Source organism: Hyperolius riggenbachi, chromosome 7 (assembly GCF_040937935.1).
Source record: "Hyperolius riggenbachi isolate aHypRig1 chromosome 7, aHypRig1.pri, whole genome shotgun sequence".
Lineage (NCBI taxonomy): Eukaryota > Metazoa > Chordata > Amphibia > Anura > Hyperoliidae > Hyperolius > Hyperolius riggenbachi.
The window spans coordinates 271,053,306-271,078,429 of NC_090652.1; the positions used below are offsets into that span (position 1 = coordinate 271,053,306).

The 25,124-nt window shown below is 45.4% G+C and overlaps 1 protein-coding gene across 3 annotated transcripts in view; it reads left to right on the plus strand.

Moving 5' to 3' along the window:
• Positions 1 to 25,124, plus strand: part of ACVR1 (activin A receptor type 1) — a 140,861-nt gene that overhangs the window by 99,952 nt on the left and 15,785 nt on the right. For all 3 annotated transcript variants that reach the window (XM_068245746.1, XM_068245747.1, XM_068245749.1), the window contains exons 6-7: positions 4,331 to 4,477; positions 15,321 to 15,596. In XM_068245746.1, coding sequence (XP_068101847.1) covers positions 4,331 to 4,477; positions 15,321 to 15,596 — 423 coding nt within the window. The remainder of the gene's footprint in view (positions 1 to 4,330; positions 4,478 to 15,320; positions 15,597 to 25,124) is intronic.

Here is a 25,124-nt window from a genome sequence, read left to right on the forward strand (position 1 = left end):
GCAACGCTATAGTGGAAACGGGCCCTCAGTCTCCGAGCGGGAGACTGTTAGACGCCGTCTATTTACAAGTACAGCGCTGCGATCAGCAGCAGCGCTGTACTGGGGACAGCCCTGTGACACGGCTGTCCCCTCCTGAGCAGCAGAGGTGATCAGTTGTCATAGGCTGAAGCCTATGACAGCTGATCACGGAGATCGGCTAGCGGGGGGAGGGGGTTTACACTGAATTTAAAAGAAGACATTTTTGAAGAAAAAAAAAAAATCAAACATTGGGGGGGGGGGGGGGGGGCGATTAGACCCCCCCAACAGAGAGCTCTGTTGGTGGGGAGAAAAGGGGGGAAGAATCACTTTTGTGCTGTGTTGGCCTTAAAGCTAAGTTAATGAAAAATTGCCTGGTCTTTAGGGGGGTTTAACACTGCGGTCCTCAAGAGGTTAAGGGGACAGAAACTGCTGGTACACAAGTGGTTGGTTAAAGTGATCCTGAGGTAAAATAAACTGGCGAGATAAACAATTGTATTTTTCATCCTACTCCTAAAAATGACTTTTTTCTTAAGATCTGGTTTTATTTTATACTAGTAAAAAAAAAAAAACCTCTAATACAAGTATACACGAGGTCGACTTGTATTGGAGTACATATGGTAAATTTAATGCTTTACTGTCTCTGCTCAATGGCAGTCTATGGAGTGTCCCAGAGTTAAAGTACATGAGCTGTTGAGCTTTTTCTATCTCTACTCGTCCTTAGAAGTTATATTCTGCAACCTTGGTGGATGTCATTTGCTTATCAGTGAGGTTTACAAGGTACCCACAGGACAGAAGCTGACATTTGCAGGCCTGAAAACTTAACTCTTTCTGGCAACAAAATAAAAAGACAAAACGTCTGGTTAAAGCAGGCCTGGGCAAACTTGGCCCTCCAGCTGTTAAAGTGGATCCAAGATGAAAAATGATAACAAGTAACTTGTCTTTATATCTTATCTAAAGGTTAGATCGTTTACACAGCAAATCTAGCTGCAAACCATTTCAACAGTCCGATTATTTATTCCTGTGATACAATGACAGCAGCCATGTTTTGTTTGTCACATTACACACAGGCAAGCAGATAGCATCTCCAACCCTCAGCCTGTGACAAATTCAGTGCCCCCTCCTCCCCTCTGCCTCTGAAATCTCTGGCTAGTAACCTCCCCCTCCTCCTGCCCAGACTGAGCTCCCATAAGCCCTTGCTACAGTGCCAAGGCACTCTGAAAAAGCTGTGGGCGAGGCTTGTTTAGTTTATAGGGAAATAGAGTATTAAAACAAGACAAAAAAAAAGTATTTGGCTTGAGAAATGCCCTATAAACTATATGAAAGGAACACAACTATGCAATGAGTAAAAGTTTTTATCTCTGATCCACTTTAAGGAACTACAAGTCCCACAATGCATTTGCCTTTGAGTCATGACTGTAGCTGTCAGACTTCTGCAATGCATTGTGGGTCTTGTAGTTCCTTAACAGCTGGAAGGCCACGTTTGCCCAGGCCTGTGTTAAAGTGACCCTGAACACGACCCTGTTCTTCTGCTCGAGGCTCAGTTAGCTGCGCGTCTTGGACAGGGTTCGTGTGCAACTGAGCATGCGCAGCTTGATGCCATGAGTGTTCGGCGTATGTGCAGTTTGTTTTTTCGAGAGCCTCGCTAAGTGCTCACGGTGACGGGCCCGCATTAATAAACATTTTGGCCCGTGACTTAAACTGTGTTTTAGATTTTGGCCCCTTACTGAGTTTGACACCCCTGTTGTAGAGGCTCCCCTGGTCGTCCTCGCCCTGCTGCCGCTTGCTGAGACCTTCTGGGAGATCTGAGCCTTGCTCCTCTCCATGCATGATTTGCGCATGATATGCAAGACATTTTGATTTGTGCTGTCTGCAGTCTCCTGCACCAGTGGCGCAGAGGTTTCTGGGAAGTCTTTCCTCCAAGCTCTATGCAGCTTCCATGCTTTCCAGCCAGTTTACAAGACAGGCATAGCAGCTGAAGACCCAAAGGTTGTTAGAGAATTAGTGCCATTCAGTTACAAAACAACTTGTGTGGTTTTGGCATTTGTACAGATTTTTGTACTGATTGCAGTTACTCTTTCAGCAAGGAGGGCTGGTGTGCTCGGGGTTTGTCATTGCTGTATACCTGTGAGTATTTTCACATTTAAATACAGCTCCAATGATTTAATGAGTGGCAGCTCTGAATGTTCTTGGCAGAAGGTTGAGGATTTACCGACATGAAGCGATAATGTAAAATGCATTACCATTCAGAGCCTTCAGAAGTGTGGGCTCCTGCCAAGAGACTCCGGTTACAATGCCGGCTCCCCATTAGTGCAGATTGTCTTTCAGCTGTTCGTACGAAAGTCTCGGTTCAGTTTTTGTTTTGTGCACCCGCAGCAGATCAAGGGAGATACTCGCTCTCTTGTATTACATACGGCATTGAAAGCAGGCGTCACGGCAAGCCCATTAAAAGGGGGCATTTCCCTAGACCGCTTTGTTCTGCGACAGCCAAGACCCCCGTCCTTTGCGGCCTGTGTACCGGCCCGGTGCGGCCTGTGTACCGGCCCGGTGCGGCCTGTGTACCGGCCCGGTGCGGCCTGTGTACTGGCCCGGTGCGGCCTGTGTACTGGCCCGGTGCGGCCTGTGTACCGGCCCGGTGCGGCCTGTGTACCGACCCGGTGCGGCATGTGTACCGCCCTGGTCCTGCCAGTATACTGACCTATGTGCTGACCTTGCTCTTCAGTGTCAGATCTTCTGAGATCCTGCACAGGGATTGTTAAATGTAGGTCATTGGTCATGATATATGTAAGGGCCGGTGCACACCTAGAGCGCTTCTGTGTGCTGTTCAAAATGCTGTTGCTTTGGAAAGCACTTGGCGAATGGTTTTTCTATGGGTTGGATTTTTAGAGAAACTTAATCGCGGGTCCTGCAGCATTTTTGAGGTGATTCAGCCTCAATGTTAGGTATAGGAAAATTGGAAAATCGCTCTAAAAAGTGCTGAACAGAGCGATTTTTCAAGCTCTTTTTTTGGTGCAGTCGTTACCTTTTAGGTCAAACTGTAAAAACCCCCTGCCCCCTCCCCCCCAAAGAAAAAAACACACTACACCAAAACACAGCAAAAAAAAAAAAAAAAAAAGTCGCCAGGCATACCTAGAAGATCGCTAGGCACATGCCTGAAATCACTTTTTAAAAGACTCAAAAGCCTGTCTGTGATTGCTCTGGCGCTTTTAGGTGTGCACCAGCCCTCAAAGACAAAAATAAAGTAGCTTCAACTGGACATCTTTTTATGCTAGGAGACATTTAAAACTTTTACTGAGCAATTTCTTCTGGTTTTGATGAGTGAGATGCCTAGGCAATTCCAATTACAGATAATGAGCCCCCACTCCCGACCCCATGTAATGCCTAAACTGAACCCCGCCTATTTAATGCCTAACCTTATTCCACCCTCTAAGTACATAAACTGAACCATAATCCTAACCCTAGTGCCCAAACAGCTATTTGTAGCGGATTGTGTGCGATTGGCTACAATCACTAATCCCTATGTCGTAGCTGTTCAGCTACTACCCGCATCAGGCTTCCAACTCACCGATTGGGCGCCCAGTTACCGATAATGGACACACGAGGTGACACAATGAGATGGACCTGTTTATGTACAGTGCAAGGTACACAACTATGCTGCGTTCCTCCTTTCTCTGTATTATGCCTAGTACACACGATTTCTGGCAGATGTACTGCCAGATTGACTATTTCCAACATGTCTGATCTAATTTTCCGTTCACTTCTACGGAAAATAGATTGAAAATCAGATCGGACATGTTGGAAATAGTCGATCTGGCAGTTAATCTGCCAGAAAATCTTATCGTCTGCCAGAAAATCTCAGTGTGTACTACGCATTAAGAGTTAAAAATCAGGTAAGCAAGTGACAGTTTGTCTGTGTCAGACTATAGCGTAACTCTCGCTGATGACGAATTACAGCCATAAACCACTGTCCTGTCAGTAAATGGCGTCTGAGATCAGAAGAGAGAAAAAAAGGGTCAATAGTTCATAGATATTAGCTCTGGCAAACATCAATGCGTGTTTCATTGAGCAGAAACAGTAACCATTTAAAAAGTAGATTTAAATATTAAATAAAACTGTGGGCTATCTAAATTTAAAAAAAAAAGTAATTTTAGGAGGAGGAGGATATATACAATTGTTTCTCATCAGTTTTTTCTCTTCGTGTTTCTGATAGATGCCTGCTAATCCCTGCGTCCAAATGGCTTGATGTTGGCTAGGAAACCCCTTTTTAAATGTTCTTTTCAGCACTTGTGGTTCACATTGATATTTTTGTCTCCAGGCAAGGGTCGCTATGGTGAGGTCTGGCGGGGCATGTGGCAAGGAGAAAGTGTCGCTGTGAAGATTTTTTCCTCCCGAGATGAGAAGTCCTGGTTCAGAGAGACGGAATTGTACAATACAGTGCTTCTGAGACATGAAAATATTCTAGGTAAGCCGCTCCTAACCTATTAACGTGCCTTCTCCTGTCTACGCTCACTGCCTGCTCCGGACTAAAAGCTTTGCCGTATTAAGTCCCTGGCATCCGTAATGCTCTGACATATCCTACTGTCTACTGTAGATGGAATGGGGCCTGGGCTACTGCTGCTGTCAGGGAATTCTTGGCTGGGCCGCCGAGCGCACTGGTAAATGTTCAGTTTGGGACGGGGAGGATTTAATTAGCAATCGCCTGCGTCCTGCATTCTCACCAGATGGCTACAGCGGCCGGGAATGTCAGGCAGCTACTTGTTTTAGTAACTGTTTAATAGCAACTCCGGCTAATGGAAAAGTACCGCTCTGCGGGACTTGGCTGTGTCAGTGCAACATGCGAGAAGATTTTTAGTTTTAAATTGTTCTGCGACAGCACAGCCATCTGTAAGGCCTAGTTTCAGCTCCGCCTGCACAGGAAGTGTTTTCACACGCGCCAAATCTGTTTAGGGATCATTTAAGGTTGTGGTAAAGCTTACAGCACGCAAAGAAGGCAGCGCAAAATCTTTTGAACAAAATGTATTTAGCTTCCTACTGTTTACAAGTAAACTTCCCTTTTTATTTAACACAGTGGCCTCAATTCACTAAGCTTTATCAAACACTTTATTGAATATTTGATAATTTACCTCATGGGTAGAATCTGATTTTGAATTCACTAAGGTGTTATAGATTGACTGTTTTATCTATAAAAACATTCAATAAATATACAGTATAACACCTTAGTGAATTACAAATTAGATTTTACTCATGAGGTAAATTATCAAACATTCAATAAAGTGTTTGATAAAGCTTAGTGAATTAAGGCCAAGGTGTTACTTTGTTCTGGTCAGACTTTTCTGTTGTCCAATCTTTTATTATTATTATTTATATAGCTCCGAGATCTTCCGCAGTGCTTTACAGAGTATATTGTCACGAACTGTCCCTCAGATGGGACTCATAATCAAATACCCACCATAGTTGTTTGTATATGTATGTATCGTGTCGTGTATGTATTGTAGTCTAGGGCCAATTTAAGGGCAAGCCAGTTAACTTATCTGTATGGTTTTGGGATGTGGGAGGAAACCGGAGTGCCCGAAGGAAACCAACGCAAACTTTGTGCAGATAGTGCCCTGGCTAGGATTCGAACTGGGGACTCAGCACTGCAAGGCAAGAGTGATAACACAATTTCAGTGTGATTCTGAATGTGGTTTGTTGTAGTTAAAAAATTCAATTTTCCAGGGAAAGCACACACATCACACTTAGTAAGCCATTTTTGTGCGCTTATTGACTAGACCACAATTGCACAAAGACAAACTGAAATGCTGCCAATGGAAAGGGGCTCTTAGGCAGGGGTCATACTTGTGTGTATAGTGTGTGTTTTCTGCACAAACACATTTCAATTGAGAACTTATGTTAATCAGTTGGGGTGGTTCACACTTGAATGTGCCATACTTATTTCCTGTTGTACAATACTAGTTACCTGGCAGTCCTGCTGATCTCTTTGGATGCAGTAGAGTTTGAATCGCACACCTGTGTGTCTGCACAGCACTAAACTGTCCCTGCGGGTGACACTCCCCATACATGTGTATGAGGCTTTAGGGCTCTTTTCCACTATGAAATGCGATCGCGATTGCGATCGCAATCACGTTTCAATTTCCACCTTGCGATTGCGATTGAGCTACTATACTCATTATAGTCCAGCTCAATCGCATACAAAACGCGGCAGGACGACGATTGCGCTTTGACCAAAATCGCATCGCAATCGGATCGCACTAATGGAAATTGCTGCTGCAGTTTCCATTAGTTTAATGTACCTTGCGATTTGCGATCAGAAGCAAATCGCAGGCTAGTGGAAAAAGGCCCTGAGTCTGTGTCTGCCTTCTTGCAGTCTGAACAGTAAGATGACGTCATCCAGTTAGCAGCTCCGCCCACAGTCTGAAACTCTCATCTGCCACTGGTTATGCTATCAAAATTTCAAGACAGGAGTTTTAGCGGCAGAAGCCATGTTTTGCTTCTGAAAATATTTGAGCGCTCGGATTGCTAAACGGTTAGATGGTATTATTAGATCTGTCCCTGGAGATGGACTCTATATTATGAAATGACTTGTGTGGCTGGCAATTTGGCAGTAAGGCTGCCTGGGAATGAGTGTGAAGGTCATGTGTTCTGTTACTTCTCCGAATAGGAATACTAGGTGAGAGCCAATTGCAGCCAGATGACGTTTTAGGGGTACAGCTGTAGCTGTTGCTGTAGTTCTCTAATGATGGTGGTACATTCAACTATTTCATATTTTTTATTCAGGTGTATATTACATTTTGGAATATTAAATTACACCTGAACTGAGAGGGATATGGAGGCTGACCTATTTATTTTCCTTTAAACAATGCAGATTGCATGGCTGACTTTGCTGATCCTCTAATACGATTAGCCGTAGACCCTGATCAAGGACGCAAATCCGGTTTTACGGACTTCAAGTGACCCTTCACCCTGCAAAAGATAGTTTCACTTACGCGGGGCTTCCCCAAGCTGCAGCTGAGCGGCTGGATTACAAGGGGTTAGTTACCCATGATTCCGCTGACTGCCCTGCGTTCCAATGAGCTTGCACGCGTCCTATTGGTCGCATTGCAAGCCTCACCCACGGCGTACTTCCTGCTTCAAGCCCTCCCCCAGGCAACACAAGCACAGATACGTCCCGCTCATCTGTCTCCCTCGCTGTCTGAAGTTTATGCACGCAGGGACACGTTGCTTGCTTGACAGTTGGAGAAAGCGGTTATTTCCCACAATGCAATGAGGTTCACAGACTGCAAACTGTCATGTCTGGAAGCAGGGACACACACACAGGGACAGGGTGCAGAGACACGGGTTTTATTCTATAGGACTAGTGACCTTAGCCCATTTAAACATAGGCTAGGTCTGTCACCACTCCGTGCCCGTCGCGCGCGTACACGCCCACCCCTTCTGGCCCTGTCCTCCCCAGCTCTCTTTAGTGTCTCTCGTCCCTCCCTGCACATGCGCAGTAGCGCAAAACACGGGACACACGCGCACACACAGGAAGTGAGGGATGGGACACATGATGATGATGATGATGATTATTATAAAGGACTAGTAGACCCAAGCCCGTTTAAAAACAAGCTCTAGGTCTGTCACTCTCCGCTGCCACAGCCACTCGTGCGTACCCGTCCGCCCGCGGACGCTCCCGTCAGTCTCCCTGGTCCCGTTCTCCTGTCCCAACGGCTGTCTGGGTCCGTGCTACGCACATGCACAGTAGTAAAAAGCACGGACCCAAGGACACAGGGACAGGTGTACACAGGGACATGGGTTTTATTAACCTTCCTGGCGGTAAGCCCGAACTGAGTTCGGGCTATGCCGCCGGAAGGCACCGCTCAGGCCCCGCTGGGCCGATTTGCATAATTTTTTTTTTGCTGCACGCAGCTAGCACTTTGCTAGCTGCGTGCAGTGCCCGATCGCCGCCGATCCGCCGCAATTCCTCTCGCCGCGGCCGCCCCCCCCCCCAGACCCCGTGCGCTGCCTGGCCAATCAGTGCCAGGCAGCGCTATGGGGCAGATCGGAGTCCCCTCTGACGTCACGACGTCGATGACGTCGGTGACGTCATCCCGCCCGTCGCCATGGCGACGGGGGAAGCCCTCCAGGAGATCCCGTTCTTTCAACGGGATCTCCGGATCTCCGATCGCCGGCGGCGATCGGAGGGGCTGGGGGGATGCCGCTGAGCAGCGGCTATCATGTAGCGAGACTTTGTCTCGCTACATGAAAAAAAAAAAAAAAAATTAAAAAAAAAAGATTTGCTGCCCCCTGGCGATTTTTTTGCAAACCGCCAGGAGGGTTAAATAGGATTTTTGTAAAAGATTTCACGGTCGCAAGGAAAAAGTGGGCTGGGCCAAAACTGTAAATTTGAAAAATAAAATTGGATTAAAATACACACACAAAAATCAGTAATTTTGATAGGTAAAAATGTAAGTCCTGAGCAACAGTTTCAGTCCCTTGCTGCAGCTCCAGTGGTCCCCATTGGCTGCCCGCAATGATGGCAACCTGCCGGCGGGGTCGGCTCTTCTGCGAATGCCCCTCGTCCACATCATCTGGCGCGTACTGCGCCACAGTTGTGTGCAGACGCAGTATGCGGTAGATTATGTGGATGCCGGCGGGTCGCCAACATGGCGAGTGGCCAGCGGGGGACAATGAGGACCACTGGAGCTGTGGCGGGGGACTGACTACTGCTCATCGCTGGAAGAAGCCCCACGTGAGTAAAACATAGATTTTTAACTTAATTTCGGAAGTCCTTCAAATGTCCCTTAAAGTCACTGGCACAGAATGAGCATGCAGATCAGATACTTTTGACTCTGGTCTGACTCCACTTGGTGCAGGTGTGTGACTCAAAAACAGCTCAGCATGACAGCTAGGCAACTGGCATGGATTTATAACTGGGGTGCAGATGGCGCCTCCATTTTCTTCACATTTCAGGTTCCCTTTAATTTAAAATATTCTAATTGCATATTAAAAAGGCTCCTAAGATGGAGTTTAAAGTAAGTCGACCTGTCTTTCTTTTCTACCTTAAGTGTACTTGTTAGAAGATTGGGGGGCAACAGGCATACAACTTTTGAAACAATGATGTACAGTCCTGCCCACTTTTTGATGTATGTGGCAAGGCTAGAAGCATAGCTGAACTTATGCCACTCATTTGAATGAGATCATACTATGAAGTGAGAGAACTGGAAAATGTCAGTCGCATTGAAGAGAATTGATCATTTTAATGCACTTGAGCAGTTGCGTCAGATTCTTTCACCTTCATTTGCGATGGTTATGAAATAATTTGCATATAGTGACCTCATTAAAATGCATCGACAAGAGAACTTCAGAAAGAACAGCAGTTCAGGATCTAGCAATAACTTGCTGCTTTGTGAAGGAGAGCGCCACCTGCTGGATAGAAGCGGAGTTTCCTAAGCTAATTTCGTATGTAGTGTCATCTGTAATTATAATTTTTAAATTGGAGGTAAGAGCAAGAAAATCCCATTATAGTCTCCTTGTACAAAGTAAAACTCTCACCTTTCATTACAATAAGCATTACTTGTAATTTATAGCTTGTAATAAAAAAAGTTAGTTCATTAGGGCCATTTTCCACTATGTGCATTTTGCAATGCGATTTGTGATTGGATCAAAAAATGCCAGGTACACATTACACGAATGGAAATCTCCAGTTTTTGTGGTCTCTCATTTTTTTTGGCCCTGGTACTACCAGGTTTAGCGTTTAAGCCACTAAGCGCCATAGTGACCCCAAGTACAGGAAGTGGACAACAAACAGCAATAAAACCCCGCCAACAAAATTTGTAGTTTGTTTCCACGCTAATTATAATTAAAGGAGAGAGAAGCCTCTGGATCCTAATGTGGCGTCCCCCATCCTTCTACATCACTTTGATCCAGTGCTGGCAGCCACGGAAAAATAAACACAATCTAATGGCCTGTCTGCGCAGGCAAAGTAGGGGCTTTCTGATCTGGCTCCGGCAGCAATAGCTGAGCCAGATCTGGTCAGCTCTACTGCGCAGACAACTCGTGCCTACACATTAGGTCAGACTCGTTTTGAGCCCATGAGAGAGCCGCTACTCTCCGCTCTCTGAACATTCGCTCTCTTCCCTTATCTCCAAATCCCATCTAACCACCTGTTCTTTGGATCCTATCCCATCACATCTCATTCCACAGCTATCCACATCCCTCATCCCTGCCCTAACATCGCTGTTTAACCTATCCCTCTCCACCGGAATTTTTCCATCCTCACTCAAGAGGGCTGTTGTAACACCACTACTTAAAAAACCATCTCTAGACCCCACCGAACTTGCTAACTACCGCCCAGTGTCACTTCTTCCATTTGCATCTAAATTACTTGAACGCCACATCCATGCAGAACTAAGTCAGTATTTATCTGCAAATTCCTTGCTCGATCAGTTCCAATCTGGCTTCCGGCCAAACCACTCCACAGAAACAGCCCTCACCAAAGTAGCTAATGATCTCCTCACAGCTAAATCCAAAGGCTATTATTCCATACTCATCCTTCTAGATCTGTCATCAGCATTCGACACTGTCGACCACACTCTACTCCTACAGATCCTTTCATCTATAGGGATAAAGGACCTCTCTCTCTCCTGGATATCTTCCTACCTCTCTGGAAGGTCTTTCACTGTTTCTTATTCAGATCAGGCCTCCTCTTCACATCCTCTGTCTGTAGGGGTACCTCAAGGCTCTGTCCTCGGTCCCCTCCTCTTCTCCATCTACATGCACGGTCTTGGTAACTTAATCAGCTCATTTGGTTTCCAATACCACCTATATGCAGACGATACACAACTGTACCTCTCGGCCCCAGACCTTAACTCCCTCCTCACCCGGGTTCCCGACTGCCTGTCCGCTATCTCCTCTTTCATGTCCTCTCGTTTCTTAAAACTTAATATGAATAAAACTGAACTAATAGTCTTTCCACCATCCCTGTCCACCCCTTTGCCTGATATTACAATAAATGTTAACAACACGTCTATAACATCAGTTCCCAAAGCACGGTGCTTGGGGGTAATATTTGATTCCTCTCTCTCATTTACTCCTCACATTAACTCCCTAACCAGCTCCTGCCATTTCCAACTGAAAAACATAGCACGTATCCGACCTTTTCTCTCCCATGACACAACCAAAATGTTAGTACATGCTCTTATTATATCTCGATTGGACTATTGCAATATATTGCTTGGTGGACTTCCAAATAACCGACTAACACCGCTCAATTCTGTACTGAACTCTGCTGCTCGACTCATTCATCTCTCCTCTCGTTCTTCCTCTGCTGACCCTCTCTGTCAAGCTCTTCACTGGCTACCAATTAATGAGAGGATTCAGTTCAAACTCTTAACCATAACCTACAAAGCTCTCCACAATCTCTCTCCCCTGTACATCTCCTCACTAGTCTCCAGATACCAACCCAACCGCAATCTCAGATCTGCACACGAGCTTTTTCTATCCTCTTCTACAATTACCTCCTCACATTCACGTGTACAAGACTTCTCACGTGCCTCACCCCTCCTCTGGAATACCCTTCCACAACACATCCGCCACTCTCCCACCTTCGAAATCTTTAAACGCTCCCTCAAAACCCACCTTTTCCGACAAGCATATTCTCTAGCTTAGGCCATGCACCCACTAAATAACCTAATTACGCACTGCCTGTACATATACTGTATACTTCCCCCACCTCTTGTTTCCACCCCATTCCTTTAGATTGTAAGCTCGCAAGGGCAGGGCTCTCACCCTTTTGTGTCATGGAATGTTATTAATTCAATTGCTTGCACACTGTTAGAAATTTATACATTTTAGTCATCATGTTAAATCAAGTTGTAATCAGCAGTGCTGTATCTTGTATCAGTGTTTATATTTCATGTATATCATTGTCTGTATCATTATGTATCCCTTGTTTGTTTTCTTACATTGTACAGCGCCACGGAATATGTTGGCGCTTTATAAATAAATAAATAATAAAATAATAATAATACTGCACCAGCATGAGGCTCCTGCCAAACACTGGGTCCCCTTTGGTGAAAAGGGTGGGGGAAACCTCTTCAGGATCCAGAAGCTTCCCCCTCCTGAGGTAAGTACCCCCTAGGGCAGGAGTTTTCAAACTTTTTGGGCCAACGGCCATATTGCCGTTCTTGAGTGCTAGGGGGGGGCGAACTAGTACAATTTTGCTAATTGTGGTTGTGTACACTATGCCTGTGACATTTTGTCGAATAAAACATTTCCACATGAAATAACCTATCTACCACCCCCGTGTCATCCCAATATCTAATGTTGTTACCCACAACACACACTATCAAGCCTTTGCAACCAAGATTTTTCCATTATTTCTAATTGATCCTTTTGGCCAATTTAGGCTGGGAATCGTTGAAAAGATGGATGGGGTGACCACAGTGCTGTACCAATTCAATGTCGGTCGGCTCACAATAACGAGTGGTGTATGGTCACCCTCATAGCTAGTATTGGGAGACCTTGTCTAAGGCTGACTTGTGATGGCCACAATTTCTTTCTAATTACAATCGCATTCTTTATTAACCACTTCCAGCCCACACTAATTGAAATCTGCGCCCTGTTTGAGACCTGTTATCCCTGCCAAGACGCAGATTTCAATTACCCCACCGCACGCTGCCCCCACTACCGCTGATCACGTCGCTCTCCTGCTGCTGCTGCTGCAGCACTCGCCCTGCTATCGGTATGAAAGCAGAGCTCTCTGGTCAGGAGCCCATTGCATTGGCTCCTGACGCCGTGATCACTGTGAGCCAGTCTCATTGACTATGTGAGACTATGTGAGCCGCTCCTGACCGGCTCACATAGCTCTGCAGTCATAGAGACGGCAGAGCAAGTGGGCTTTAGCAACAGGTGAATGGCGATTCCATGCGGCGAGACAGTCTGTAAGCCCCATTTTTGGAACCAGCAGTTTCTGGTCCAATATGGCGAAAATTTTTAAAATTTCATATATGTGCAAACATATACAAATAAGTATGTTTTTTTCCAGAGTAAAATGAGCCATAAATTACTTTTCTCCTATGTTGCTGTCACTTACAGTAGGTAGTAGAAATCTGACCGAACTAGGTTTTAGACTAGTTCATCTCTTCACGGGGGATTCTCAGGGATTTATTTATTTTCAAAAGCACTTAGTGAATGGCAGTTGCTCTGTCCAACTGCCAAAAAAGTGTATGGTGGGCAGAGAGGCTGGCCAGCATCATTGTTTAAATCATTTTTAGGGAATATCTTTATAAAGAATAAAAGCCTTGCTGAGAATCCCCTATGAAGAGATGGACTAGTCCAAAACCTGTCGCTTCTGTCAGATTTCTACTACCTACTGTAAGTGACAGCAACATAGGAGAAAGGTAATTTATGGCTCATTTTACTCTGGAAAAAAAACATACTACTTATTTGTCTATGTTCACACATATTTAAAATTTTACAATTTTTCGCCATAGTGCCCCTTTAAGGGGACAGATACTGCTGGTACTGAAGTGGTTAAAACAGAATACATTCCCATCATCCTAATAGTGTATCTGGCTGTGGAAAGGGCTTCGCATTTTCTGGCCACTTTTTGTTTCCGGAAATGCACATTCCAGGCACATAGTTTTCTTTTCCATCTGATTGCATGCGGCGCACCTCGCCTGTAAATATCCCTGCGTGTTCAGACAGCGGCGCAGCAAAGCGGAGAATTATTGTTTGTTGCGGCGATTCGCTGAGCAGCTTCCATCCGGATCCGCCGCATCCCTCCCCTCCTCCACTGATTTGCTCAATTGGGTGGATATCCACAAGGCCCGGGGCTTAGTCGCTGCATTCCGTATCATTTCAGTTCCTTTATGCCGACAGTTTTACGAGCACATTCTTACTGTCTAGGCAGGCCTCTCTTCTGCTGCTGGTTCTCACATTTTAATAGCTGGATTATGCTTTTAACACCACGCGTACCAGTAAACAGGAGGCGAGTAGAGAGCGACTCTACCTCTGATACCTCTCACAACACGCTGGAATAGACTCCACCGAGCTGCAGAGCTTAGAAGAAGGATTAGCCCTGTTAGAAGGAAATATCTGCTTGTCTTGTCACTGCTGCCCATCCCTAAACATTCACGAGAAATTTCACTTGTTTGCCTGAATAAAGGTTAGAGTACTCCAGAGGTGTTTATCAGAAAATAAGGTGGTGTCTTATATGTATTTTTGCAACAAAAGATGTGCTGAGGCTTATTTTCAGGAGATGTCTTACATTTCTATGGACACAAGTTCCTGTGCTGTGTCTTCCTGCCTTCCCCACTGTGCTGCCTCTTCCTCTGCAGCCTGGCAGACAGCGACAGTGGAGCTAGGACAATTTTCAATAGATTTCATGCTGAATTCTATGTTCAGATTTGATTTGAGAGAAATCTGACGGTAGATCTGTTGGCAGATAAACAGGTGTATGGGCACCTTTAAGCGGTTCCAAGATGAAAAACTAACTATAACAAGTAACTTGTCGATATATCTTATCTAAAGCAAATCTAGCTGCAAACAGCTTCAACAGTATATGATTACTTCTTCCTGTGATACAATGAGAGCGGCCATGTTCTGCTTGTAAACATTACACAGGCAAGCTGCTCTGTATCTCCACCTCTCAGCCTGTGAAATCTTCACTCCCCTTTCCTGCTCCCCTCTGCCTCTGAAATCTCTGGCTGGTAACCTCCTCCTCCTGCCCAGACTGAGCTCCCATAAGCTCTTGCTACATGGGTCTGTGAGTGCCAAGGCACTGGAGAAGCTGTGGGCGAGGCTTGTTTAGTTTATAGGGAAGGGCCCTATAAACTATATGTAAGGAACACAATTATGCAGTGAGCAAAAGTTTATCTCGGATTCACTTTATTGACCTGAAATCTTGCACAGGATGGAAGAAAAACAGAAAAATATACCACCAAAAATACACCGAAAAATAAATGTATTTAGAGAGTTTAGCCTGTCTAATCCCCCCCCCCCCCTCATCTGTTACTAATCATCACTGTAATTTGATCTGTCAGCTGGCTGCCTCGGCAGAGCAGCTAATGTGTAAAAACAGGATATTAACCCTGTCTGCTTCCATGAAAGCAGGAAGTGGACACACTGCAGATTTATTGCAGGATTTGTATCAGCTGTTACAAAGAAAAGTTTTTTTTCCTTGAACGGTGGTTATGCTGTTGCTTATCTTTTAGAGCAGAGAGGAAGTTCGGAGTTCAGGTCCACTTTAATTCGCTGATGCGTTTATCATTGCCCTTGAGATCTATGTCATTATTGTCCCTCACCTTTCTCTCCCCTTCTTACAGGCTTCATCGCCTCGGATATGACTTCCAGGAACTCCAGCACCCAGCTGTGGCTTATCACTCACTATCATGAGATGGGATCTCTGTACGATTACTTGCAAGTGACCACACTGGACACCATCACCTGCCTCCGGATTGTCCTGTCCATCGCCAGCGGACTGGCACATCTGCACGTGGAGATATTCGGCACTCAGGGGAAGCCCGCCATCGCTCACCGAGATCTGAAGAGCAAGAACATCCTGGTGAAGAAGAATGGCCAGTGCTGTATAGCTGATCTAGGTAATCTCCTCTTCTTTGGGCGCTTTGGCCAACATAGGCGTCTGGAAAAAATAAATTCAGCGCTCACTATAAAAATAAAATAAGCTCAGAGGATGATACACACCTCTCTGGGCCTAAATTGTCCAATTCACCAGGTTACACCTAAATGACAAGTCCAAAATAGGTATTATAGGGGTGCTGCAAGATGTGCCAGGTTGCTCTGGTAATAGTCTATGCAGGAAATGATCATGAGCTCCCCCTCATCCACTATAATCACACTCGATAAGGTATAAAAGTGTAGGTCCCCTTGCGGGTACAGACTCACCAGATCCTAAGGTCTTAAAGAGAACCCGAGGTGTGTTTAAAGAATGTGATCTGCATACAGAGGCTGGATCTGCCTATACAGCCCAGCCTCTGTTGCTATCCCAAACCCCACTAAGGTCCTCCTGCACTCTGCAATCCCTCATAAATCACAGCCATGCTGTGAGGCTGTGTTTACATCTGTAGTGTCAGTCTCAGCTGCTCCCCCGCCTCCTGCATAGCTCTGGTCCCTGCCCCCGTCGCTTCCGCCCAATCAGCAGGGAGGGAAGGGATGCAGGCGGGGACTGGAATTCTGCAGGAGGCGGGGAGAGCAGCAGACTGACAGTATAGAGATAAACACAGCCAGCTCTGACAAGTTGTTTGTCAGCAGCGTGGATGTGATTTATGAGGGATTGCAGAGTGCAGGGGGACCTTAGGGGGGTTTGGGATAGCAACAGAGGCTGGGCTGTATAGGCAGATCCAGCCTCTGTATGCAGATAATATTCTTCAAACCCACCTCGGGTTCTCTTTAAGTGACCAAGTCTCACTTTCGGGGGTGTTGGCCCCCCGTCGCCTCTCTGGCTATCAGATGTCCTCCGTCTGCTGGCTCTGCTGCGCTCTCCTTCCCAGTCGCTTGCAATGTGGGAATAAAAACAGAAAAGAGGACCCGCCTCTAATCGTGCATTAACTCCTTTTATTTGTAATTAAAAAAAATAAAAACAACTCTGTAGCAAAAATCCATAAGGCAGCGGGGTGGGTTGAGTGACGTCAACGCGTACATGCGTAACGTGTGAATCGTACTCCAGCGAGCGAAGCCGAGTGGCGTCACTGCCGTGATCCCCGGCGCGGCGTTTTCAATACAGTAGCAACAGCGTGGAGGGTCAGCATAGACGGCGGGAGCCGGCCACCCGGGAGCGAAGTCCTCTTAGCCTTTATCTTTGTAACCCACCCTGCTGCTTTATGAATTTTTGCTACAGAGTTGTTTTTAATTTTTTAATTACAAATAAAAGGAGGTAATGCACGATTAGAGGCGGGTCCTCTTTTCTGTTTTTATTCCCACATTGCAAGCGACTCGGAAGGAGAGTGCGGCAGAGCCAGGAGATGTTGGAGGACATCTGATAGCCAGAGAGGCGACGGGGGGGCCAACACCCCCGAAAGTGAGACTTGGTCACTTAAGACCTTAGGATCTGGTGAGTCTGTACCCGCAAGGGGACCTACACTTTTATACCTTATCGAGTGTGATTATTGTGGATGAGGGGGAGCTCATGATCATTTCCTGCATCAACATAGGCGTCTGTTCAGTGCCTGTGTGCAGATGGGAAGACACCATAATTATAAGAAAGTAACGTACAGACCAGGATCCGCCACACCATAGCTATAAATCGAATGGTGGGTCAGCTGGACTTTACTAGATTATGGAGGCATTTGATGAAGTTTGCCTTCTTAAAACAGAAGGAAATTTGCAATAATTCAGCTATAAGTGAACATGTGTGGTTACCCACAATGCACCACTACTGAATATGAAAATTATCTCTTTTCGCCCCTCTAAGCCTGACAAGCATCCAGAACTGCTGGTGTATAACAAGCCTATAGCTTTAAAAATTACACTGCCACACCAACCCCACATGTAGACAGCCTGTTTCGGGCTTTTGGCCCTCATCAGTACAAGGCAGGGATTGATATGGCTGTATGGGATAGGACTTGGACCAGAACAACAGAGTAACCAAGCAGCTCGGGGTGACCCAAACCACTAGGAATGTATCGGGGGGAATAAAAAAGACTGAAAACCTAATAATAAGCAAAGCTTGGTGAAATGTGCCTTCTTAAAACAGAAGGAAACTTGCAATGATTCTGCTATAATGGCATTTGAGGAAGAACAGAAGCCTGACAGGTTTCTGCTTTTAGAAATAATTTGGATAATCCTGTAAACTCCAGCTGAGCCATTGCCCTCATCCTCTCTAGCCTACTGACTGGTGTGTGGTGGTATTGGCAGTATTAAGTTGTGACGGCCAATTTTTGGTGTGACCTGGACCTGAAATCAAATCTACAGTGTCTACTTCCTGCTTTCATGGAAGCAGACATATTAACATACTGTGTTTACAAATTAGCTGCTCTGCCGAGATTCCTGAACTGACACCGCTTGGAGATCAGATTACAGTTGTGATTAGTCACAGATGAGGGGGAATTAGACAGGCTAAACTCTAAATATGCACAAGGTGAATTTTTCTGTTTAGTTTCTGTCCTGTGCGATAGTTCATGTCCACTATAGTCCTATCCTAGTGTCCCTATCATAAGCTGAGGCTAGGTTGTTTTTGAGGGAAACCAGATAACTCACCAGTATGTTTTTGCAGCTGTATTTTCAGAGTTCTTATCTATGAACGTGCAAATTTCATTTTAAAGCCAGTTTACACAACGTCATGTGTTTTCCCCCAATGTTTCAGTCTTTACCACAAATGTCCAGCAGATGGCAGTGTTCCCGTCCTGTACAACAAGCCAATGCGTTATCTCCTTGGTAAAAGAACAAATATTGGTTTAGTGCTTAAAAACAGGATTATTTATAACCTATTTCCTTTTTGTAATTGTCTCCATTTTGCAAAATGCTGCCTAATTTGTTGATGCTTTGATACCAAACTTGTTTGTATTAGTGCTGTTGTAGCAGTAGCATTATGTTGATAGATCACCAGCAAGTTACAGGATATTGTGCAAAGCAGCATAATGCACAAAAAGAAAAAAAAAACACAAAAAAAATGTAGCTGCAGAGAAATTTAAAGGGGCACTATGGCGAAAAATAGTACAATTTAAAATATGTGCAAACATAGACAAATAAGAAGTATGTTCTTTTCAGAGTAAATGAGCCATAATTAATTTTAGGTTTTGGACTAGTCCATCTCTTCATAGGGGATTCCCAGCAAGGATTTTATTCTTTATAAAGATTTTCCCTAAAAAAGATTTACACAATGATGCTGGCCAGCTTCCCTGCTCACTACACAGTTTTTTGGCAGTTGGACAGAGCAACTGCCATTTACTGAGTGCTTTAGAAACTAAACGAAACCCTGAGAATCTCCCATGAGGAGATGGGCTAGTACAAAACCTGTCACTTCTATCAGATTTCTATTACCTATTGTAAGTGTCTGCAACATAGGAGAAAAGTAATTTATGGCTCATTTTACTCTGGAAAAAACGTACTTTCTTATTTATGTTTGCAATTATTTTAAATGTTAAACATTTTTGATAGTGTCCCTTTAGGCTTCTTGCACACAGGGACGTTACAGGCGCACATTAGTGCGCCTGTAACGCTCCCCCAACGCACAGCAATGTAACACAAGTGGGCTGTTCACACTGCCCACGTTGCGTTACATTGTAACGCAGCAAAGTGCTGCATGCTGTGCGTTCTATGCGGCTAAGCCGCGTTAGACTGTTTGCACATGCTCAGTCATGTTGGGGAGGAGGGGAGAGCGGCCAGGCACACGACTAATTAATATTCACTGCACTCAGTCACGTGCAGTGTTTACTCCTGGAGCGGCCGCTCTGTGCGGCGATTGGCCGGGCGGGACCACGCGATGCCGCATGCGTCCAAGAGTACGCATCACGGCATCACTGACGCCAGAGTGAGCTGTACAACGTGGCTCACTCTGACGTCCACATCAGAGAGCACCAGGCCTTGGGTTAGGGGCACGTTATGTGCCCTATAACGTTCCCTAAACGTAACGTCCTGGTGTGTAACTAGCCTTAAAGGACACCTGAAGTGAGAGGGAAATGGAGCCTTCCTTTCGTATCAATTTCCTTTTTAACTATGCACAATACCTGGCTGGCCTGCTGATCCTCTGCCTCCAATACTTTTATCCAAAAACCCTGAATAAGCATGCCTATCAGATGTTTCTGACTTAAGGCTGACTGGATTAGCCGCTTGCTTGTTTCAGGTGAGTGATTCAGATGCTATTGATGCATGAAAGATAAGCAGGCCTGAAATATGGCAGCCTCCATATCCCTTCCACTTAAGGCGTCCTTTAAGCTTCTGTGAAGCTTTCCTTACTGTTAGTGTCAGGGCGGTGGAGTCGGAGTCGGGGCAATTTTGGGCACCCGGAGTCAGAGTTGGAGTCGTTGATTTCATAAACTTCGGAGTCGGATGTTTTTTGTACAAAATCCACAGCCCTGTTAAGTATTAGACTGAGGAGTCAGAGCTATTTTGGGTACCCGGAGTTGGAGTCGTGGTTTCATAAACTGATGAGTTGGAGTCGGAAGATTTTTGTACCGACTCCACAGCCCTGGCTAGTGTTACTGTTCAAGAGGTTCCTGTTTCCCATGAGCCTGTTCACAGGAGGGTAGAGTGGATCGGAAAGCAAGTCTCACAGATGATCTAAACTTTTCTGTATCCCTATTGGGCAAATTTCTACATTCCTCTTCTTTTCTGATCAGTCACTGGATCTCCTTCTTTATAGGTTAGAACTTCCTTTTGCTATACAAATGTCCATACTCTGATCAGCTGTAATATCTGGTTATGGATAGGCACACCGTACCGTGGGTGTTTTGGGTGCTCAGCCTTGATGCAGAAGCAACATCAGCCCAGTATCAGCAATTCAAGTCCCCTTCATCAGATAAGGTGCAGACATGTCTGCATTTTATCTGATGAAGGGGACCCTCCGTGGCCCCGAAACAATTGTCATGTTGTGCATACAATAAAACTGCTTGATTATTGATACTGGTGTGCCAGCCGAACTTGAATTGCTGATACTCTGATCAGCTGGGTATATTATTTATTTTATTCAGATATCTATTGTTTTTCTTGTGCTAAGATTTTGCACCACTTTGCACTTTTGATAGGAGACAAGATTTCACCTGAAGTGATAATTTTTTAGTTTTTTTTTTTCTTACAATACCAGTTGCCTGGCAGTCATGCTGATCTATTTGGCTGCATTAGTATCTGAATCGCACACATGAAACAAGCATGCAGCTAACCCATTCAGAATCGTCTGATCTGCATGCTTGTTCAGGGTCTATGGCTAAAAGTATTTGAGACAGGATCAGCAAAATAGCCAGGCAATGTGCATTGTTTAAAAGGAAATACATTTGGCAACCTCCATATCCCTCATTTCAGGAACCCTTTAAAGTGCATCTGGGATGAAAGGTTTGAATTTTTTTTTTTTTATACTTACCTGAGGCTTCTTCCAGCCCCCTCCATGCAGATCGCTTCCTCGCCGCCTATTGGATGGTCCGGTACATGCCCTGTTATCTTCGGCCAGTCGGCAGTCCGCGCGCGCTCCCTCCTAAGAGTGTTTTGCGCTTGCGCAGTAGAGCCACTTATGCGCGGTACACCCGACTTGCATAAAATAAAGGGACTTCCACCGTACCATCCAGGAGGCAGAGGACAGAGAAAACTGCCTGGAGGAAGTCCCAGGTATGGATACAATGTTTCAACCCTTTCATCTCATGTACATGTTAAAGAAAACCTTTGAAAAGTACTTGGGGCCCGTTTCCACTATGAAGTTATGCGAGTGCGGTGCATCGCTTCTGCTGCCGTTTGCGTCACTTTCACATCAGGAGATGCAGAAGTGTATGGAAGGGGCGGATGCGGCTGTGCGAGAATCTGCAGCATGCTGCAAATTCCCGGATCGCTCTGCACCGCTCCGCACGCTATGCGCACAATGGAAACCGTTCCATTGCCGTGCATCTGTTTCAGGACACTCGCGGTGCGATGCAGCTGTGTAGCCTGTTTGTAATGGAAGCAGGCCCTTAAAGAGAACCCAAGGCGATGCGGCAGGGACAGATGGTACACAGAGGCATGTTCCCTGCCTCATACCATGCCTTTGTCGTCCCCCCCCCCCCCCCCCCCCACCGCCGCTCTCTGCCCACCCCCCACTGCCACGCTATAGCCCCCCACCTCCGCTCTATAGCCTCCTTCTGAGCCGTGTGTCCCCCTTAAACCCCCCTCCCCACGCAATAATTGGCGACAATGATTGATTGGAGGGTAATGGGAGGAGAGGCCTTGTCTGCTCAAAATGCCCACTGGGGGCATTCTTGCAGGCTGTCCACAGCTGCCATTGGGCAGCTCTCTCTCCCTGGCCATGCCCCCTTCCGCTCCCTGCCAATGGAGCGGCAGGGATGGTGGCTACCTGATTCGCCATTTTATAACCCCACCCAGGCTCTCTTTAATGATTAAAATTGCTTATATTTTACAATATAATTTTATAAATTATTTAGGTAGTGGTAGCCTTTCATAACCTCTTTCCTTTGCCTAATGTAGATTCTTAAATGTTTTACTGCTGTTAAGGTGCATTGCTGCGTAATGTTTGTTTTCTGTGTGTTCCAAAGGGAGTAGAAATAACCCCTGGTCTCCCAGAGTGCATTGAGAGGAGAAGGCCGCATAACTAAGCAGCCTAGGCTAAACCTCACTGGGAGGGCAGAGTTGTATACAAATTTACAGAAAAATATACCTATAGGAAGTTTCTGATGCTGAAACTGGAATCATTAATGCAAAGTTGGGAATCCTGAATAATGTATTGCATTCTCTGTGTTGCTGCAGTGCCTCTTTAGAGGACAACTGAAGCGAGGGATATGGAGGCTGCCATATTTATTTCCTTTTAAGCAATACCAGTTGCCTGGCTGTCCTGCTGATCCTCTGCCTCTAATACCTTTAGCCGCAGACCCTGAACAAGCATGCAGCAGATCAGGGGTTTCTGACATTGTCAGATCTGACAAGATTAGCTGCATGCTTGTTTCTGGTGTGATTCAGACATGACTGCAGCCAAATAGATCAGCAGGGCTGCCAGGCAACTGGTATTGTCTAAAACAAAATAAATATGACAGGCTCCATATACCTCTCACTTCAGTTGTCCTTTAAAACTTGTCTAATATCGATCTGATCGATGCAGCTTCTATGGGAAGCATTGCACACAGCTGCTTCCTGTCTCTCCCTGCACTCCCGCCTAAACCCCCAGACTGAGTTAGATCTACACTCGCCTAAAGGATTATTAGGAACACCATACTAATACGATGTTTGACGCCCTTTCGCCTTCAGCACGGTGGCATAGTGGTTAGCGCTCTTGCCTTGCATCGCTGGGTCCTCGGATCAAATCCCAGCTAGGTCAACATCTGCTAGAAGTTTGTATGCTCTCCTCGTGTCTGTGTGGGTTTCCTCCGAGCACTCCGGTTTCCTCCTGCATCCCCAAAACATACAGATAAGTTAATTGGCTTCCCCCTAAATTGGCCCTAGACTACAATACATACACAGCATGGTACATACATAGACATATGACTATGGTAGTGACTAGATTGTGAGCTCCTTCGAGGGACAGTTAATGACAAGACTATATGTACTATGTACAGCGCTGCGGAAGATGTCGGCGCTATATAAATACTAAATATGTGTTTTTTTTTTCTGAGATAGTATGGCTGACAGCTTCTCTAAAGTGGATCCTAGATAAACTTTTACTCTTTGCATAATTGTGTTCCTTACATATAGTTTATAGGGCATTCCTCAAGCCAAATACTTTTTGTTTTTTGTTTTTCCTTATAAACTAAACAAGCCTCGCCCACAGCTGAAAGTGCCTGGGCACTCCAAGTAGCAAGGGCTTATGGGAGCTCAGTCTGGGCAGGAGGAGGAGGTTACTAGCCAGAGATTTCAGAGGCAGAGGGGAGGAGGGAGCAGGAGAGGGGAGTGAGCTTGAGGGCTGGAGATGCAGTTGCAGATTACCTGTGTGTAATGTGACAAACAAAACATGGCCGCTGTCATTGTATCGTAGGAATAAATAAGCATAAAACTGCTGAAGCTGTGTAAACTATCCAAACTTTAGATAAGATACAGTGGGTTGCAAAAGTATTTGGCCCCCTTGAAGTTTTCCACATTTTGTCATATTACTGCCACAAACATGAATCAATTTTAATAGAATTCCACGTGAAAGTCCAATACAAAGTGCTGTACACGTGAGAAGTGGAACTAAAATCATACATGATTCCAAACATTTTTACAAATAAATAACTGCAAAGTGGTGTGTGCATAATTATTCAGCCCCCTTTGGTCTGAGAGCAGTCAGTTGCCCATAGACATTGCCTGATGAGTGCTAATGACTAAATAGAGTGCACCTGTGTGTAATCTGTCAGTACAAATACAGCATTATTGGGAGCAACACCACCATGAAGTCTAAAGAACATGCCAGACAGGTCAGGGATAAAGTTATTGAGAATTTTAAAGCAGGCTTGGGCTACAAAAAGATTTCCAAAGCCTTGAACATCCCACTGAGCACTGTTCAAGCAATCATTCAGAAATGGAAGGAGTATGGCACAACTGTAAACCTACCAAGACAAGGCCGTCCTCCTAAACTCACAGGACAAGGAGAGTACTGACCAGAAATGCAGTCAAGAGGCCCATGGTGACTCTGGATGAGCTGCAGAGATCTACAGCTCAGGTGGGGGAATCTGTCCATAGGACAACTATTAGTCGTGCACTGCACAAAGTTGGCCTTTGTGGAAGAGTGGCAAGAAGAAAGCCATTGTTAACAGAAAAGCATAAGAAGTCCCGTTTGCCACAAGCCATGTGGGGGACACAGAAGGTGTTCTGGTCGGATGAGACCAAAATGGAACTTTTTGGCCAAAATGCAAAACGCTATGTGTGGCAGAAAACTAACACTGCACATCACTCTGAACACATCATCCCCACTGACAAATATGGTGGTGGCAGCATCATCCTCTGGGAGTGCTTTTCTTCAGCATGGACAGGGAAGCTGGTCAGAGTTGATGGGAAGATGGATGGAGCCAAGTACAGGGCAATCTTGGAAGAAAACCTCTTGGAGCCTGCAAAAGACTTGAGACTGGGGCGGAGGTTCACCTTCCAGCTGGACAATGACCCTAAACATAAAGCCAGGGCAACAATGGAATGATTCTAAACAAAACATATCCATGTGTTACAATGGCCCAGTCAAAGTCCAGATCTAAATCCAATCGAGAATCTGTGGCAAGATCTGAAAAATGCTGTTCACAAACGCTGTCCATCTAATCTGACTGAGCTGCAGCTGTTTTGCAAAGAAGAATGGGCAAGGATTTCAGTCTCTAGATGTGCAAAGCTGGTAGAGACATACCCTAAAAGACTGGCAGCTGTAATTGCAGCAAAAGGTGGTTCTACAAAGTAGTGACTCAGGGCGGCTGAATAATAACGCACACCCCACTTTGCAGTTATTTTTTTTTTTAAATGTTTGGAATGATGTATGATTTTCCATCCACTTCTCACATGTACACCACTTTGTATTGGTCTTTCAC